A 15,699-nucleotide genomic window follows, 5' to 3' on the forward strand; every position below is an offset into this window, starting at 1 on the left:
CTAAAGCTGTTGCTGCCATGAATAGGTCTCTAATGCAATCAGAATTCAGAAATGAGAGATGTATTCTAATTAAGCAATGTACTCAAAGTTATGTTGTGAATATATTTGATTGATCTGAACAATTCATCCAAACAACCAAAAATACACTTCGAATATAAATACTATTAAACACACTTTAATTCCAGTATTAATTTATATCATATCAAATGCATCAATCATCAGTGGACATGTGGTAGATAAATGGAACTACTGGGTTCTCAGCAGCATAACATAACTGGAGAGAAATTCAAGAAACGCCATTGCCCACTGGAGTCATGGCTCAGATATTACAATAGAAATTCAGACCATTTGGAATCACATCTGAGAAATCTTCCAAATAGAGATAGAAATAGAGAGATTGAGTTCAGACAACTACATCAAGTGTGGCATCAACCTTGAAGAGGCGGCGCATAGAGACCTGCAGAAGATACCACAGTATGTATCTTCTAGCTGAGCAAAGACCAAGAGATAGGAGCTGAAAGCAATGGTATTAGACAAGGCGATTTTAGAAAAATGGCAGGTGAAGCAGTGGTTGCTTTCAATGTCTCTCAGCTGCCAATTTGTGGGGTTGAACAAGAAAACTGCAACAACCTAAGCTATGTCAAAATTCACAGAACAGCGGGTTTAGGGGCGGGTACTTGTACAAGAAGAAGTAGTTCTCAACATATAGTTCTAACTCAAAACCGGGCTCAGCTCCCCAGTTTTGACATTTTTGAGCCTGAATCCTGAAGTGCAGTAAATATGATGTAACTACAAAATTCACATTCTATAGGGCCAGAATTCATAACCCATAGATTCACATGAAATGAAATGAAGCCAGGTCATTGAGAATCATAAATAATACTGCTTCTATGTCTAAGTCAAAATAAATCAAATGTGTAATTTCCCAGTTTAGCAATTGTTCATGGTAATTTCATTCATGCCTATAGCCTCTCATCACACAATTGAAATAGCATACCGAAATATTTTGTAGCAAGCACGGATTCAAAAGGCACTATTCAATATTAACATGGAGAAAAAGCTTCATAATACAAAATACAAGGCCTTGGATTGTTTGAGCATTGCTCAAACACACAGAACCACATACACACATGAGAATTCCAAATAAAATTTAGCGAAGGAGAAAAGCTGGAACCAGAAATCCATCCAAAAATATTCAAGGCATGGTTCTTTTTCCTGTAATTTTTTAAATAAAATACAATTAGAAGGAGACGAAGCTAACCTACTGAAAGAAAATTATATGGCTTTGAAGTAAGGAGAATGAGATTGGATTCATCCATTACCTCATCTTCCACCAGACAATTCAATAGCATCATGGTGATAGAGTGAATCTTCCCTACAGTCAAATCTTCTTTGCAGCCGCTCAGCCTCCTGTCGACGACTAACTTCCACATGCTGCCATTCTTCCCATCTCTCAGCCAGCCCCTCTCCTTCAAGCATCCGAACCACCTCTGACATTGCTGGACGATCGCCTGGTGATGGTTGTGTACAGAGCAATGCAACTTGGATCATCATCTCCACTTCTTGGATGTCGTAGTTCCGATTTAGGTTGCGATCTAGAATAACATCTAGTCTTTTCTCCCTTTCAAGCTTCTTGACCTTCACAAGCAAGCATAAAAGTATCAAACTGTAGGGACTAGATATGATAGAAAGCTGAACCAATTATGCCATTTTGAAACCTTGTTCATCAAATAATTATATTTCAATTTCCGCACAATCACATGCACAAGTTTTTCATGTAAAATGCACTCAACCAAATTATTTAAAATTCATGAAAATATTTGAAAAAAACTCAACAAAAAAAAACAAAAATACACATGTTAAAATTATTTTTTTAATTATAATTGACATAGAAAAATATGGAGCAAGATATCACAGTATTAATAATTTATTATTTATCTAATCAAATTAATTTTAATATAAAAAATATTTAAACTTAATTATTGTTTTTTAAATATTTTAGTATTTTTTGAATAAATTTATATTTTTAATATTTTAAAATAAAAAACATTCAAAATTAAGTAAAATTAAAAAGATAAATATAAAAAATTTAAAAGTGAAATGATAGTAACATTTAATATTAAAACTATAATTTATTTAATTCAAATGCATTCAATAATATAAAATAAACGATAATGCATATATGAATTCTTAATATTTAATTATCATATAAATGAAATTAAAAAAAATACTTCTTAACAAAATTATAATTGTGGTTTTTATATATTTATTAATTAAATAAATAAATTTTAAAATGACATAATTAGAATTAATTTATTTATTTTTATTACAAGTTCAACCGTGCCTTGCAAATATCTCAAGACTCTTTTTGCTACTCCAAGATGTAAATGACTAGGATAGTGCATAAATCTTGAAAGCAAGCTTGCTGCAAACATTATGACTTGAAATTAAGAGCTTCCAAACACTTAGTGCATATATCATATTTTAAAACATTAGGTCTAGGAAGTTATGAGTTTCTCATGAGAAGCTCTAGTGGTGCTTAGCTTGTTTGAGCTCCTTTACCATCAAGCTCAAGCCCAGAGGTCTGAGTCTATATATATATATATGGCAGTTTGAAAAGAAAGATGAAAAGATTTGAAGAAAACATCATGTTAACAATTTATTAGGAATGTTAGTTAGGAGTCACATAAAAGGAAATTGTTCAATATTCTCCTGGGGATTTCCTTTTTTGTGAATATATATACATAATCCTTGTTTCAGGTAATAATTAAGTCAGTAGTCCGAATATGATGCCTAAATTTCAGATTCATCACATTAAGACAAAGGAGAAATACAGTTGAATGGAGGTTTATGCACTTGATCTTTCGCCCCTACAAGCTAGCAATATATATATATATATATATATATATATATATATATATATATATATATATATATATATATATATATATATATATATATATCTTGTCACAGACAATACAAGATTTTAAGACCACCATACTGACATCTGCTCTATACCTCATATATGACATAAGCATTCTTAATGCTCTGTACTTCATATATGATGACTAAACATTCTTAACACGAGAAGCTCCAGATATCAATTCAATTCTAGCTAGCGACCAGTCCTGCGTTCACATACCTTTACCAGTATAAACATGCATACCACATGTGAGGCAAGACATCAATAAGACTTCACTAGTAAGACTCACTCCGAGTGAAGGCCGAGTGCTAATGTGCTATATATCCTCCTGATTTTAGCTTTATAGAAATGACTACAACTCCCTCAAATGTAAGTAACCAATTATGGTTGAAACTAGAGAGTGATGGATGGATCACGGGTATATTGATATTCACTTGGTACATGCAACATCCGTGTGACCTCTTTTTTCCTAACTTGGTATAGTGATGGATGGATTATCATGCTAATCTCTAATTCTTAATTTAGAAGATTTTATTTTTCCTGGAAAAGATCATATACATACATACTAGTGTGGACAACCTTTCTTGTTTGAATAATTGGAGTGATGTCTCTCAATTCTCAAATAATCCAAGTTGCCAGTTTATATAAGATTATAATCCTACTTTTGTACTTAATATCAACAAGTGGCATGTCGGTTTCATTGGAATCTCTGGGAATATCTAGGTTGAATTACCGTGAAAGTGGTACCAATGTTAAAGAATTGGACCTGCCACCATCCAATTACTCTCTGAAGAAGTCCATTGATCAGAGAAACAACAACGAAGGTGATGGCCACAATGCAGATGATTTGGTTGCAATATTATGCCTGCTAAAAGAATGTCTGACATAAACATTATGCATACGATCAGGACCTCGAGAAGAGTGTGGTCAAGAGGAATGACGATTATGAGAGCGATAGTAAGGGTATCAATGATTATAAGGATGGATATTATATACAGATTGAAGCCTCATCATTCATTACCAACTCCACCAATTACAACTTGAGATGCAAATCTCCTCTCCTCAATTCCAAAATGACTTTTTAAATGTCTGCATCTCTATTAACCCCCATTTCCCTATTGACAATGATAATTGCAGTTTTATACTTAATCTATCACGGTACAGACTCCATTTCTATTTAAAGGACAACTCACAAATATAAGCCAATGAAAATCAAACGTATGGCTTTACTTCAATTTCTACTTTGTAACATCCGCCAAAGCTCTTTGTCTTCTTCCCCACCTAATGCAGCTGCCTTTATGCCCCAAGACAAACTCCTCTCTGCTATCTTTGGCATCAGTATACAGTATACGTGGTTATCCCAAAAACCACTGCCCACATTAAACTACTATATATAAAGTATAAATATTTAAAGGACAACTCACAGACATTAGCCAATGAAAAGTTAAGGTAGATAGCATGCGCCATGTCCCTAGTAAATTTACTGCATATTATTAATATTTATACTAAGGAAAAGAATTTTCAAGAGTGAACTGCATGTCTTGCTTGCAGTTGAAATTAAAACTTCGTCCAAGTCACTTACTGGTTTTCTAGTTGCCACTAACGCATCACAAATACCTTTGAACTCCCTTAGGTATTCATCAAGAGACCTTGTGCCTTTCTTCAATCCTCAATGTTTATTGGTCATATGTAACCCCCTTTTCTTTGGTCATTAGTAGAAGCTTCTCTTCCACAGAGTTTCAAATGTCATAGGCAATCTCCATTCCATCTAACAAAAGCATCACTTCTTTTGTCATAAGTCCAAGGAGCCAAGAGGTGAGTAACCATCATAGTGTGACCATATATGTATTGACTGATCATTGGCCTCTTTCGTTTCAGGATCCATTATCTCCTTTGATGTATTTCTGTTTTTAGGTAGATGATGAACTAGTTTGAGACTTCAAACAAGGAGGAGAACTTGTGAGCACCATAAAAAGAGGTTGGACTTATTCAATTTGATGACGATGAGGCTGAGCACTGATGACAGGCCTAGATGCTGTTGATATATGACACAAGAACATGGCAGAAATTTTATGACAGCAAAGGATAAACAAAACTTTTTCAGTAAAAAAAACTTGGTATCTGGAAGTATATTTTTATTCACTGCATTGCTCTTTATATAGAGCTGAAACATAACAGAAAGTCAAGAGAATTTGCTAATTTCAAGCCATGTCTAACCAATTCCTAATATCAAGCCAATATATATATATATATATTTCCTAAAGACTTGGTCTATTGACCAATTATTCAGCAATTTTTTGTTTGCCCAGAACTGTAGCAACCTAAGGCACGTTTCCAACACTCCTCCTTGCCTTAGAAGTTGCAGAGGTCTATTTGGCTTCTTAAGGTTTCAAATCTAGCTTTTGGTAGACCCTTGGTTAACACATCTGCAATTTGATCCTCAGTCTTACAATAAAGCAATTTAACTTCACCATCCTTTTGTTCTTCTCTTAAATGATACAACTTGATCTTGAAATGCTTAGTCTTGCCATGAAAAACAGAATCATTTGAAATTGCAATTGCAGCTTGGTTATCTACATGAATCTGTGTTGGCTCATTTTGCTTCATGTGTACATCTACAAGTATTTTTTTGATCCAAATTGCTTGATTTACAGTAGCATTGGCTACTACATATTCTGCCTCTGTTATACTTTGAGCTATCACATCTTGCTTCTTTGAGGACCATGAAAAAATTTCAGATTCAAAGCTGAAACAAAATCCTGTTATACTTCTCATGTCATCAATAGAACCTGCCCAATCACTATTAGAATAACCATGAAGTTTAAAATTCTAACAATAAGAATATTTAATGCCATAATTTGTTGTGCCCTTGATATATCTTACAATCCTTTTTGTAGTTTGAAAATGCACTTCACTAGCATAATGCATGAATCTTGAAAGCAAGCTTACTGAAAACATTATGTCTGGTTTGGTGGCTGTAAGATACATCAAGCAACCAATCAGGTTCCTGTATTGGCTTTCATCCACTTTTTCTGCTCCATCATCGTTGCTAAATTTCTCCTTCTGATTCATTGGTGTGTTGGTCCTTTTGCAATCTTCCATGTGAGATTTGTTAAGTATTTCCTTTGCATACTTCTTTTGGCTTATGAAGACTCCATCATGATCTTGATTCACCTCCATACCCAGAAAAAGCCAAGGTCTGTCATCTCAAATACTTTGAGCATTTCAGCTTTAAACTCTTTTACCAGTTTCTCATTGCTACCTGTTACAAGCAGATCATCAACATAAACAGAAACTACAATTAAGTTAGCATCTGTTCCTTTTATATATAATGTAGCTTCACTTGGACTTTTAAAAAATCCAAGACTTTGAAGATGTTCATCAATCCTACTGTACTAGGCCCTGGGAGCCTGTTTAAGACCATATAAGGCCTTCTTCAACAAGTAGACCTTCTCCTCCTGTCCCTTGACTTGGAATCCCTCGGGCTGGTCTACATAAATTTCCTCTTGAAGATAACCATTTAAAAAAATAGATTTTACATCCAACTGGTAAGTCTTCCATCCCTTTTGTGCTATCAAAGCAAGCAACATTCTGATTGTATCCAAGTGTGCTACTGGAGCAAAAGTTTCTGAGAAATCCACTCCAAACACTTGACTATACCCCTTCACAACTAATCTGGCTTTGTATTTATTTATAGAACCATCTGCATTAAGTTTGGTTCTATAAACCCATTTGACTCCAATGACCTTTCTGTGTTGAGGTATGTCCACCAACTCCCAGGTGTCATTTTTTTCAATCATTCTAAGCTCCTCTTTCATTGCTTCAATCCACTTGTCATCCTTCTCTACCTCTTCAAATTCTGCAGGCTCAAAAACAGCAACATTGCTTCTTTCATAAACATCAGATAAGGACCTGGTACGTACCTCTACCTGGGACATCATCTATGTCTTCATCAAAGTATTGCGGAACCTCTGCCAATTGCATCTTTATTGACTCCTCCCAATTCCATTGTCTATCCTCCATGAACTTGACATCTCTACTTACAAGAAATTTTCCATTTTGTGGTTGGAAATTTCTGTAAGCCTTGGAAGAGTTGCTATATCCAATGAAAACTCTTGGTTCTGCCTTCTTATCAAGTTTGTCTCTTTTCGCCTGTGACACATAAGAAAAACAGAGACAACCAAAAGTTCTTAGATTCTGCAAATTTGGTTTATAACCAAACCAGGCTTCAAATGGAGTTTTTTTCTACAAAACTCTAGTTGGCAGCCTATTCAGCAAAAAAACTACAGTGTTTGTAGCCTCTGCCCACAATTTCTTTGGCAACTCCTTCTCATGTAGCGTACACCTTGTCATCTCCGTAATACTTCGATTTTTTCTCTCACTTACTCCATTATGTTGTGGAGTGTAAGGTGTTGTGAGTTGGTGCTCAATATCGGCTTCTTCACAGAACATATCAAAAATTTCATTTGTGTATTCTTTCCCATTATCTGACCTTATCTTCTGCATTCTACAACTGCTTTGATTCTCCACCCATGCTTTATATTTCCAAAATACATTAGCAACCTCAGATTTGGATTTGAGGAAATGAATCCAACGAAATCTGGTATAATCATCAATAAATGCAATGTAGTACATACTACCATTTAAAGATGGTGTTTTCTGAGGTCCTCCAACATTTGTGTGTACCAGTTGCAGCTTGTGCATTGCTCTCCATGCTGTTTGAGGGAAGGGTCTTCTAGTTTGCTTGCCATATTGACAAGCCACACAATCAGCTAGCTTGTCTTCCAGCAATGGCACACCTTTCACCAAATTATGTTTCTGCATATATAGAACTCCAACATGGTGGAAATGCCCGAGCCTTCTGTGCCATAATTCTGCATTGCTTACAGTGCTTGAAAATGCTATTTGCTCATCCTCCATTAGATTTAGAGCAAAGCTTTTTGCTCTCATTTTCACTTTGAATACATCTCTACCCTTCGCGTCTTTGATCATGCACCATTTGTCTTCAAATATGACTTTGAAACCTTTTTCAATCGATTGTCCAACACTAAGCAGGTTTTGATCAATGTCAGGCACATATAGAACATTAATAATATACTTCAAACATGTTAAGCTTTCTATAGCCACAGTTCATTTACCCTTAACTGAAATAAATTCACCATTTCCAATTTTTACTTTGGAGATGATAGTTTTATCAAGCTCCTTAAAGAGCTCTTGGTCATTGGTCATGTGGTTTGTGCAGCCACTATCAATCAACCCGGAATCGCTAGAGCTGTTACTTGTTGTGAAGCATGTTGCAACAAAAAGTTGCTCTTCTTGATGTTGCTCAGTAGAAGCTTTTGCCTCTTCATGTTGTTGTGACTTGCAAATCTACTCCATGTGTCCAATCTGACCACATTTCCTGCACTTGACATCCGGCCTCCACCAACACTTCCTTTGTGGGTGATTTGTCTTTTTGCAGTGTGGGCAAGGTGGATAGGTTCCATCCTTGTTTTTGTCAATCTTGTTGTTCTTCTTCTTATTGTTGTTTTTCTTGTCTTTGCCTCCTCCTGAATTTTCTGCCTTTGCTTGAAGAGCACCCTCCATCGATTCTTCTTTTCTTATCATTCTCCTTTGCTCTTGTGCCTGCAATGCATTCACCAATTCTGCCAAGGATATGCTTGACAAATCCTTGGATTCTTCTAATGAAGAAATTTTAGACTCATACTTTTCAGGCAGAGTTATAAGAATTTTTTGCACAATTCGTTCATCAGAGAAATCCTTACCAAGCAACCTCACCTTGTTTACTATGCCCAACAACTTGTCAGAGTAGTCTTTGATGGTTTCTGTCTCCTTCATTTTTAGCATTTCAAACTCCCTTATCAAGTTGAGTACTTGCATATTTTTGGTTCTTTCATTGCCTTGGTATTCCTTTTTGAGGTGGTCCCAAATATCTTTTGCTGACTCCAGGTTCATGATTCTTGTAAATATAGTGCTTGAAACAACAAAGAATAAGTAGGCTTTAGCTTTGGACTTCCTGGTCTTCCTCTCTTTGTGGGTCTTAAGCTGAGTCATCGTAGGGTTCGCTGGCAATGGGGGAACATCATAGTCTTCCTCTATAGCTTCCCAAAGATCTAATGCTTCAAGATGGACTATCATTCTAACAGCCCAGGCTTGATAGTTATCACCATCAAAAATCGGTGGTGCAACATGGGAGAAAGTTGTTTCAATTTCCATTTCTAGATTCACTCAACTCACAGATCCCTCAAGAAGAATTGCTCTGATACCAAATTGTTGATATATGACATAAGAACAGGGCAGAAATTTTATGACATCAAAGGAAAAACAAAACTTTTTCAGTAAAAAAAACTTGGTATCTGGAAGTATATTTTTATTCACTGCATTGCTATTTATATAGAGCTGAAACAAAACAGAAAGTCAAGAAAATTTGCTAATTTCGAGTCATGTCTTACCAATTCCTAATATCAAGCCAAATATATATATATGCAAAAAATATTTCCTAAAGACTTGGTCTATTGACATATTATTCAGCAATTTTTTGTTTGCCCAGAACTGTAGCAACCTAAGGCACGTTTCCAACAGATGCTAAGAGCGGTTTCTGGGTTTGCCATGGATTTTTTTAAGTTCACCTGTTCTTAATACCATATAGAAAGGCATAGAATTTTCAAGAGCGAACTACACGTGTTGCTTATATGTTGTATATATTTTCAAAGAGAGTTACAATGTTGAAAAATATCACACTTTCCTAATACAGCAGATGGAATAATTTACAGAAAGGGTTAGTAGTTGATTTCCTTCCAGCCTTGAATTTTACGCGTTGCAAACATGGAGAGCCGCGGCTGCTTTCCATTCTGATTGTAGATCTCTATCTCTCACATAAAGATTGGCAAATTCTTGACTGCATCCTTATTGCATGCTTTCATTTTGTAAGAAAACAGAGTAGAACAGAGTGTTTTGGAAAATCTGGTGTATATCTCATTTTTCAACTTAAAGGGAAGAAGATATATATATACAAAGTATTGGTTAGCCTATTCTAGGAATCTATGAGCAAACGTATCAGTTACAATCAATCAAAATAATATTCTATATACAATCAAATATCATCCTCAAATTACGGGATCCTTGATTCCTTTCCCTTAATACTCCCCCTCAAGTTGGAGCGTGTATGTCAAGAACGCCAAACTTGCTGAGAAGGGAATGAAATATTGATGAATTGAGTGGCTTAGTGAACAAATCAGCAAGCTGGCAAGACGATGGAACATGAGCAGTTACTATGGCACCTGATTGAATTCGTTCTCGAACAACATGACAATCAATTTCTATATGCTTGGTACGTTCATGGTAAACTGGATTAGCAGCAATGTGGAGTGCTGCTTTACTATCACAGAATAGTTTGGCAGGTTGCGAGTGTTCTACTTTCAAGTCATCCAACAAATACCTGAGCCATGTAAGTTCACATGTAATGGAAGCCATTGCTCGATATTCTGATTCAGCTGATGATCTTGACACTGTTGTCTGTTTCTTGGTTTTCCATGAAATGAGAGCTCCTCCAAGAAAAATGCAATATCCAGTCACAGATCGTCTTGTGATTGAACATCGAGCCCAATCTGCATCACAAAATCCTCTTAGTAGCAAATTTCCTTTTGCAGGAAAATATAATCCTTGTCCAGGTGCACCTTTAAGATATCGTAGAAGATGATGAACAGCATGCAAATGAGGCTTTCTTGGTTCTTGCATAAACTGGCTTAAAATGTGAACTGAATAACTTATCTCTGGCCTTGTAATGGTAAGATAAATGAGTTGTCCGACCAATCTTTTGTAAGTGGATGGATTCTTCAATAAATCTCCTACTGTGGGCAGGAGTTTATTATTTTCTTCCATAGGTGTTGACAATGGTTTGGCCCCAAGCAAGCCTGCTTCATCTAAAATATCAAGAGTATATTTTCGCTGGGATATTGAAATACCATCAGTAGAACGAGCAACTTCAATACCAAGGAAATATCGTAATTGACCGAGGTCCTTGATGCGAAATTTGGTGTGGAGAGACTCCTTAAGAGCTGCAATTACATTCTCATCATTGCCGGTGATGATCATGTCGTCTACATAGATGAGCACAGCTGTGAAAGAATTACCAGAGATCTTTGTGAAAAGTGAATAATCAGCCCTTGATTGATGGAAACCATCTTGTTGAATGGTGGCAGAAAATTTCCGAAACCAGCTACGGGAGGCTTGTTTAAGTCCATATAATGACTTGTTGAGTCGACATACCATAGGTGTCTCCCCCTGTCGACGAAAACCGGGCGGCAATTGCATATAGACTTCTTCAAGCAAATCACCATGGAGAAAGGCATTTTGAACATCCATTTGGTGAAGTGACCAATGTCGGACAGCAGCTATAGCAAGTAAACATCGAACTGTAGTTAACTTAGCCACAGGAGAAAAGGTCTCCTTATAGTCAATCCCTTCGCGTTGAGTGAAGCCTTTCGCCACCAACCGAGCTTTGTATCGCTCAACTGTGCCATCAGAGTTATATTTGATCTTATACACCCATTTGCACCCAATTGGACGATGACCGGAAGGGAGAGGTGTGAGTGTCCAAGTGTGATTTTGTTCAAGAGCATGGAGTTCTGCAGCCATAGCTTCCTGCCATTTTGGATCCAATACTGCCTGTTCATAAGTTGTAGGTTCCACAAGAGTGGTGATGGCACAAACAAAATTCCGATATTTTGGTGAGAGTTGTGCATAGGAAATATATCGAGTCAAAGGGTGACGCGTACCTGACAAGGAAGAAGATTGGCTGGAAGCAACCTTGGCGGTGTGGTAGAGATGAAAATTCCGGAGGTGGACATTTGGTTGCTTGATGCGGTCAGAACGACGAGTAGCAGGAGGTGGAGGTGACACAATGGTGTCAAGATCAAGTGTACGTTCATTAGAGGTAGACTCAAGAGATGAAAGCAATGGTGGTGGCTGATCATCGGCTTGTGGTAAAGGAAGAACGACCACATCATGTTGTTCTTCTTGTGGATTAGTGTGGAACGGAAATATATGTTCATGAAAGACAACATCTTGGGAAGAAAAGAATTTATTAGTTTCAAGATCATAAACCCGATAACCCTTTTGACCAAGAGGATAACCAACAAATATGCAACGACGAGCTCTTTGATCAAATTTATGTGTGGGCAAGAGATTGGTGGCATAACAAAGACATCCAAAAGTTCGTAGATGATGATATGAAGGTAGCTTGTTATGGAGAAGTTGGTATGGCGATTTGTGAGAAAGAAGGGGTGTAGGTAAGCGATTGATTAAATAGCAAGCCGTTTGAATACTTTCCCCCCAAAATTTTAACGGCAAGTTTGCTTGAAAACGAAGAGCTCTTCCCACATTTAAAAGATGACGATGTTTCCTCTCAACCACCCCATTTTGTTGGGGGGTGTAAGCACATGAATGATGGTAATTGATCCCCTTAGTATCCAAATACTGTTTCATAGAGGAAATTTCAGTCCCATTATCGGTTCGAAGGGTTTTAATGCAACGATTAAATTGGGTTTCCACCCAAGAAATGAATGATTGCAATATCCCTTGTGTTTCAGATTTAAAACTCATGAGATGTATCCAAGTATATCGAGTATGATCATCAACAATTGTTAGGAAATAACGAGCCCCAGAGTGAGAATTTATTCGATGTGGTCCCCAAATATCACAATGTATCAAATCAAAAGGTGCATGAGAAGAAATGAAACTAGATGGAAAGGACAAACGAGTTTGTTTGGCTAAAGGGCAAATATCACAAACATGCTTGGAATTAAAATAAATTTCAGGATTAACTTTAGCAAGAACTTGACGAGGACCGGATGATGGGTGCCCAAGACGTTGATGCCAAAGATCAGAATGTTTGTGAATGGCGTAAGCCAAGGCTGGATTTTGGTCTTGTGCGAGGTAGTAGAGGCCATTATGTTGCTTGCCCAGGCCAATCGTCTTCCTCGTAGTAGCGTCCTGCACAACACAAAAATCGGAAAAAAACATCACTATACATTGTAATGCCCGCGTTAGTTTACTAACTGATAGTAAATTAACTTGAAATTGTGGAACTTTGAGTACGTCATCAAGTTTAATGTGGGGGGTAACATGCAATGAACCAATTGACTCAATATGTGCTTGACCACCATCTGGCAAACTAATGGTAGTGGTTTTGGGCAAATTTTTCGGATCTAATAATTCAGCTGAGGAAGTCACATGATCCGTGGCTCCACTATCAATAATCCAACACATATTTGAGTGTGGGCAATTCGGAATAATTTTGGATGATGGCATATTTATACCTGTGGCATTTGCAAAATGTTGTGAATTACCACCATTGTTTTTCCTAATCATAGCCATTAATTGGTTATATTCCTCAGTTGTGAGCCTTGGTCCATCATTTGTTGGAAGAAGTTTTGCTTCTGTCTCCACAGCCTTATTTGTTTCCACTTTCACATTGTTTGCATTTGAGTGACGTTGATTGGGAGGCTTCACGTTCTTCCCATGGAGCTTGTGGCCAATCGGAAAGCCATGTAGGTAGTAACACTTCTCAATGCTATGATAATCACGGTCACAATAAGAGCAGTGCAGTGGAGTCTTTTGCTTTTGAACCTGGTGTGCTGAAGTCGCCTTATTGTCCCGATCTGCAAGCATGGCATAATGGTTCTTGTTCCCATTATTGAGAGAAACTTCAACCTGTTTTTCTTGTTGAAGGACAAGTGAGTAAACTCGGCGTGTATCGGGTAGAGGGTGCATCAATAAGATTTGTCCACGAATGGCAGCATAACTATCATTCAATCCCATGAGAAATTGCATAACTCTCTCTTTTTCATCCCTTTCCTTAAGTTTCTCTAATCCTCCACAAGAACAGGATAACACTTCATGATAGGATGAAAGTTCATCCCAAAAAGCTTTAAGCTTTGTGTAATAAACCGAAATTGATTGCTGCCCCTGCCTATGCTCCACAATGTCTCGCTTGATTTGATAAATTCTTGAATCGTTTCCTTGCGAAAAACGTTCTCGCAGATCTGCCCAGATTTCTGATGCTGTTTCAGCATAAATCACACTGCTGGCTATGTCTGGATGAATAGAATTCAATAGCCATGAGATCACCATATCATTGCAACGTTGCCAAGAAGGGAAACTATCATCAGTCGAAGAGGGTGGCTTAATGGAACCTGTGACGAATCCAATTTTGTCTTTAGCACTCAAACTGATCCTCATAGCCCGACTCCATGTGCTGTAGTTATCTCCTTCAAGTACTTTGGAGACAAGTACCATACCCGGGTGGTCCGAGTGGTGTAGAGAGAAGGGATCTAAAGCTTCTGTGGTAGCCTTAGATGATGTCAATCCCGTTTTGTTGGTGTCCATGGCAGCAGCTGTAACGAGGAAATAAGTTGCGGAAGCGTTTGGAAGAATTCAGAGTCACCAGGTTTGGTGCTCTGATACCATGTAAGAAAACAGAGTAGAACAGAGTGTTTTGGAAAATTTGGTGTATATCTCATTTTTCAACTTAAAGGGAAGAAGATATATATATACAAAGTATTGGTTAGCCTATTCTAGGAATCTATGAGCAAACGTATCAGTTACAATCAATCAAAATAATATTCTATATACAATCAAATATCATCCTCAAATTACGGGATCCTTGATTCCTTTCCCTTAATACATTTCCTTCATCATATTTCATATTTCTCTATTAAAGCATGCTTATGACTTCAAATTAAGACCTTCCAAACACTTTGTACATATATCAAATCATTTTTGAAACAATAGGTAATAATTAAATCAGCAGTCTGAATATAATGCTTAAATTTCAGACTCATCACATCAAGACAAAGGAGAAATACAGTACTGCATTGAAATTTCTGTTCACGGGCAATACAAGATTTTAAGACCATGATTCTGACATCAACGCTATACCTCATATATGACACAAGCATTCTTAATGTGGCTCTATACCTCATATATGACATAATGAGAAACTTCAGAAACCAATTTAATTCTAGCTACCAGGTCCGCGTTCACATACCTTTACCAGTATATACCACATGCGAGGAAAGACATCAATGAGAATTCAATATTTAGACTCATTCCAAGCAAGGGCTGAGTACTAATGTGCTATATATCCTCCTAATCTTAGCTTGATAGACATGACTACAACTTCCTCAAATGTAAGTAACCAATTGGGGTTGAAATTTGAGAGTGATGGAGGGATCACGGGTGTGTTGATATTCACATGGGACAAGCAACATCCGTGTGACTTCTTTTTCCAAACTGGAGACTTGATAATAGAGAAACAAGCCATGGAACCTTAACCTATATATACCTCTCCTGTCCGTCATTTGTCTATAGGGATAACAACTTACAGCTTTTTGATCAACAAACAACCTCAAGCGAAAGAAGTCATGTCTATTGAAGCTCTTGCAATGGCGGGTGCTGACTACATGGAATGTGGGATTGACCTCCAAGGATGGGAGACTGGTGGCTCCACACAGCCACCTCCTTATCTACTAGTTGAGAACATCCCAGGCGCTGAAGCCGGTACGAAGTGCAGTGATGATAAGCAAAAGGCGAATGAAGAGAGGGTGAAAGCAAAGATGCGGGAATGGGCTAAAGCTGTTGCTGCCATGAATAGGTCTTTAATGCAATTAGAATTCGGAAATGAGAGATGTATTTTAATAAAGTAATGTAATCAAAGTTATGTTGTGAATATATTTGATTGATGTGAGCAATTCATCCAAACAAACAAAAAGAGA

At 37.1% G+C, this 15,699-nt stretch overlaps 1 protein-coding gene and 1 long non-coding RNA gene across 2 annotated transcripts; both read right to left on the minus strand.

Moving 5' to 3' along the window:
• Positions 1-1,137: 1,137 nt before the first annotated feature.
• On the minus strand, positions 1,138-1,630 carry LOC109122171 (uncharacterized). Its single transcript, XR_002029624.2, has 2 exons — positions 1,323-1,630; positions 1,138-1,215 (listed from the first exon to the last, which is right to left on the minus strand). It is a non-coding gene; the product is annotated as an uncharacterized LOC109122171 (long non-coding RNA).
• A 6,663-nt stretch (positions 1,631-8,293) lies between these two features.
• On the minus strand, positions 8,294-9,139 carry LOC132254026 (uncharacterized). The gene has a single exon (XM_059737729.1). It carries the CDS (start codon positions 9,137-9,139, stop codon positions 8,294-8,296), a length of 846 nt encoding a protein of 281 aa, XP_059593712.1.
• Positions 9,140-15,699: the final 6,560 nt, after the last annotated feature.

Source organism: Vitis vinifera, chromosome 7, assembly GCF_030704535.1.
Source record: "Vitis vinifera cultivar Pinot Noir 40024 chromosome 7, ASM3070453v1".
Lineage (NCBI taxonomy): Eukaryota > Viridiplantae > Streptophyta > Magnoliopsida > Vitales > Vitaceae > Vitis > Vitis vinifera.

Bases quoted from the DNA above. Each gene is read 5' to 3' on its own strand.
- LOC132254026 (XM_059737729.1), bottom strand. From the start codon at position 9,139: ATGGAAATTGAAACAACTTTCTCCCATGTTGCACCACCGATTTTTGAT.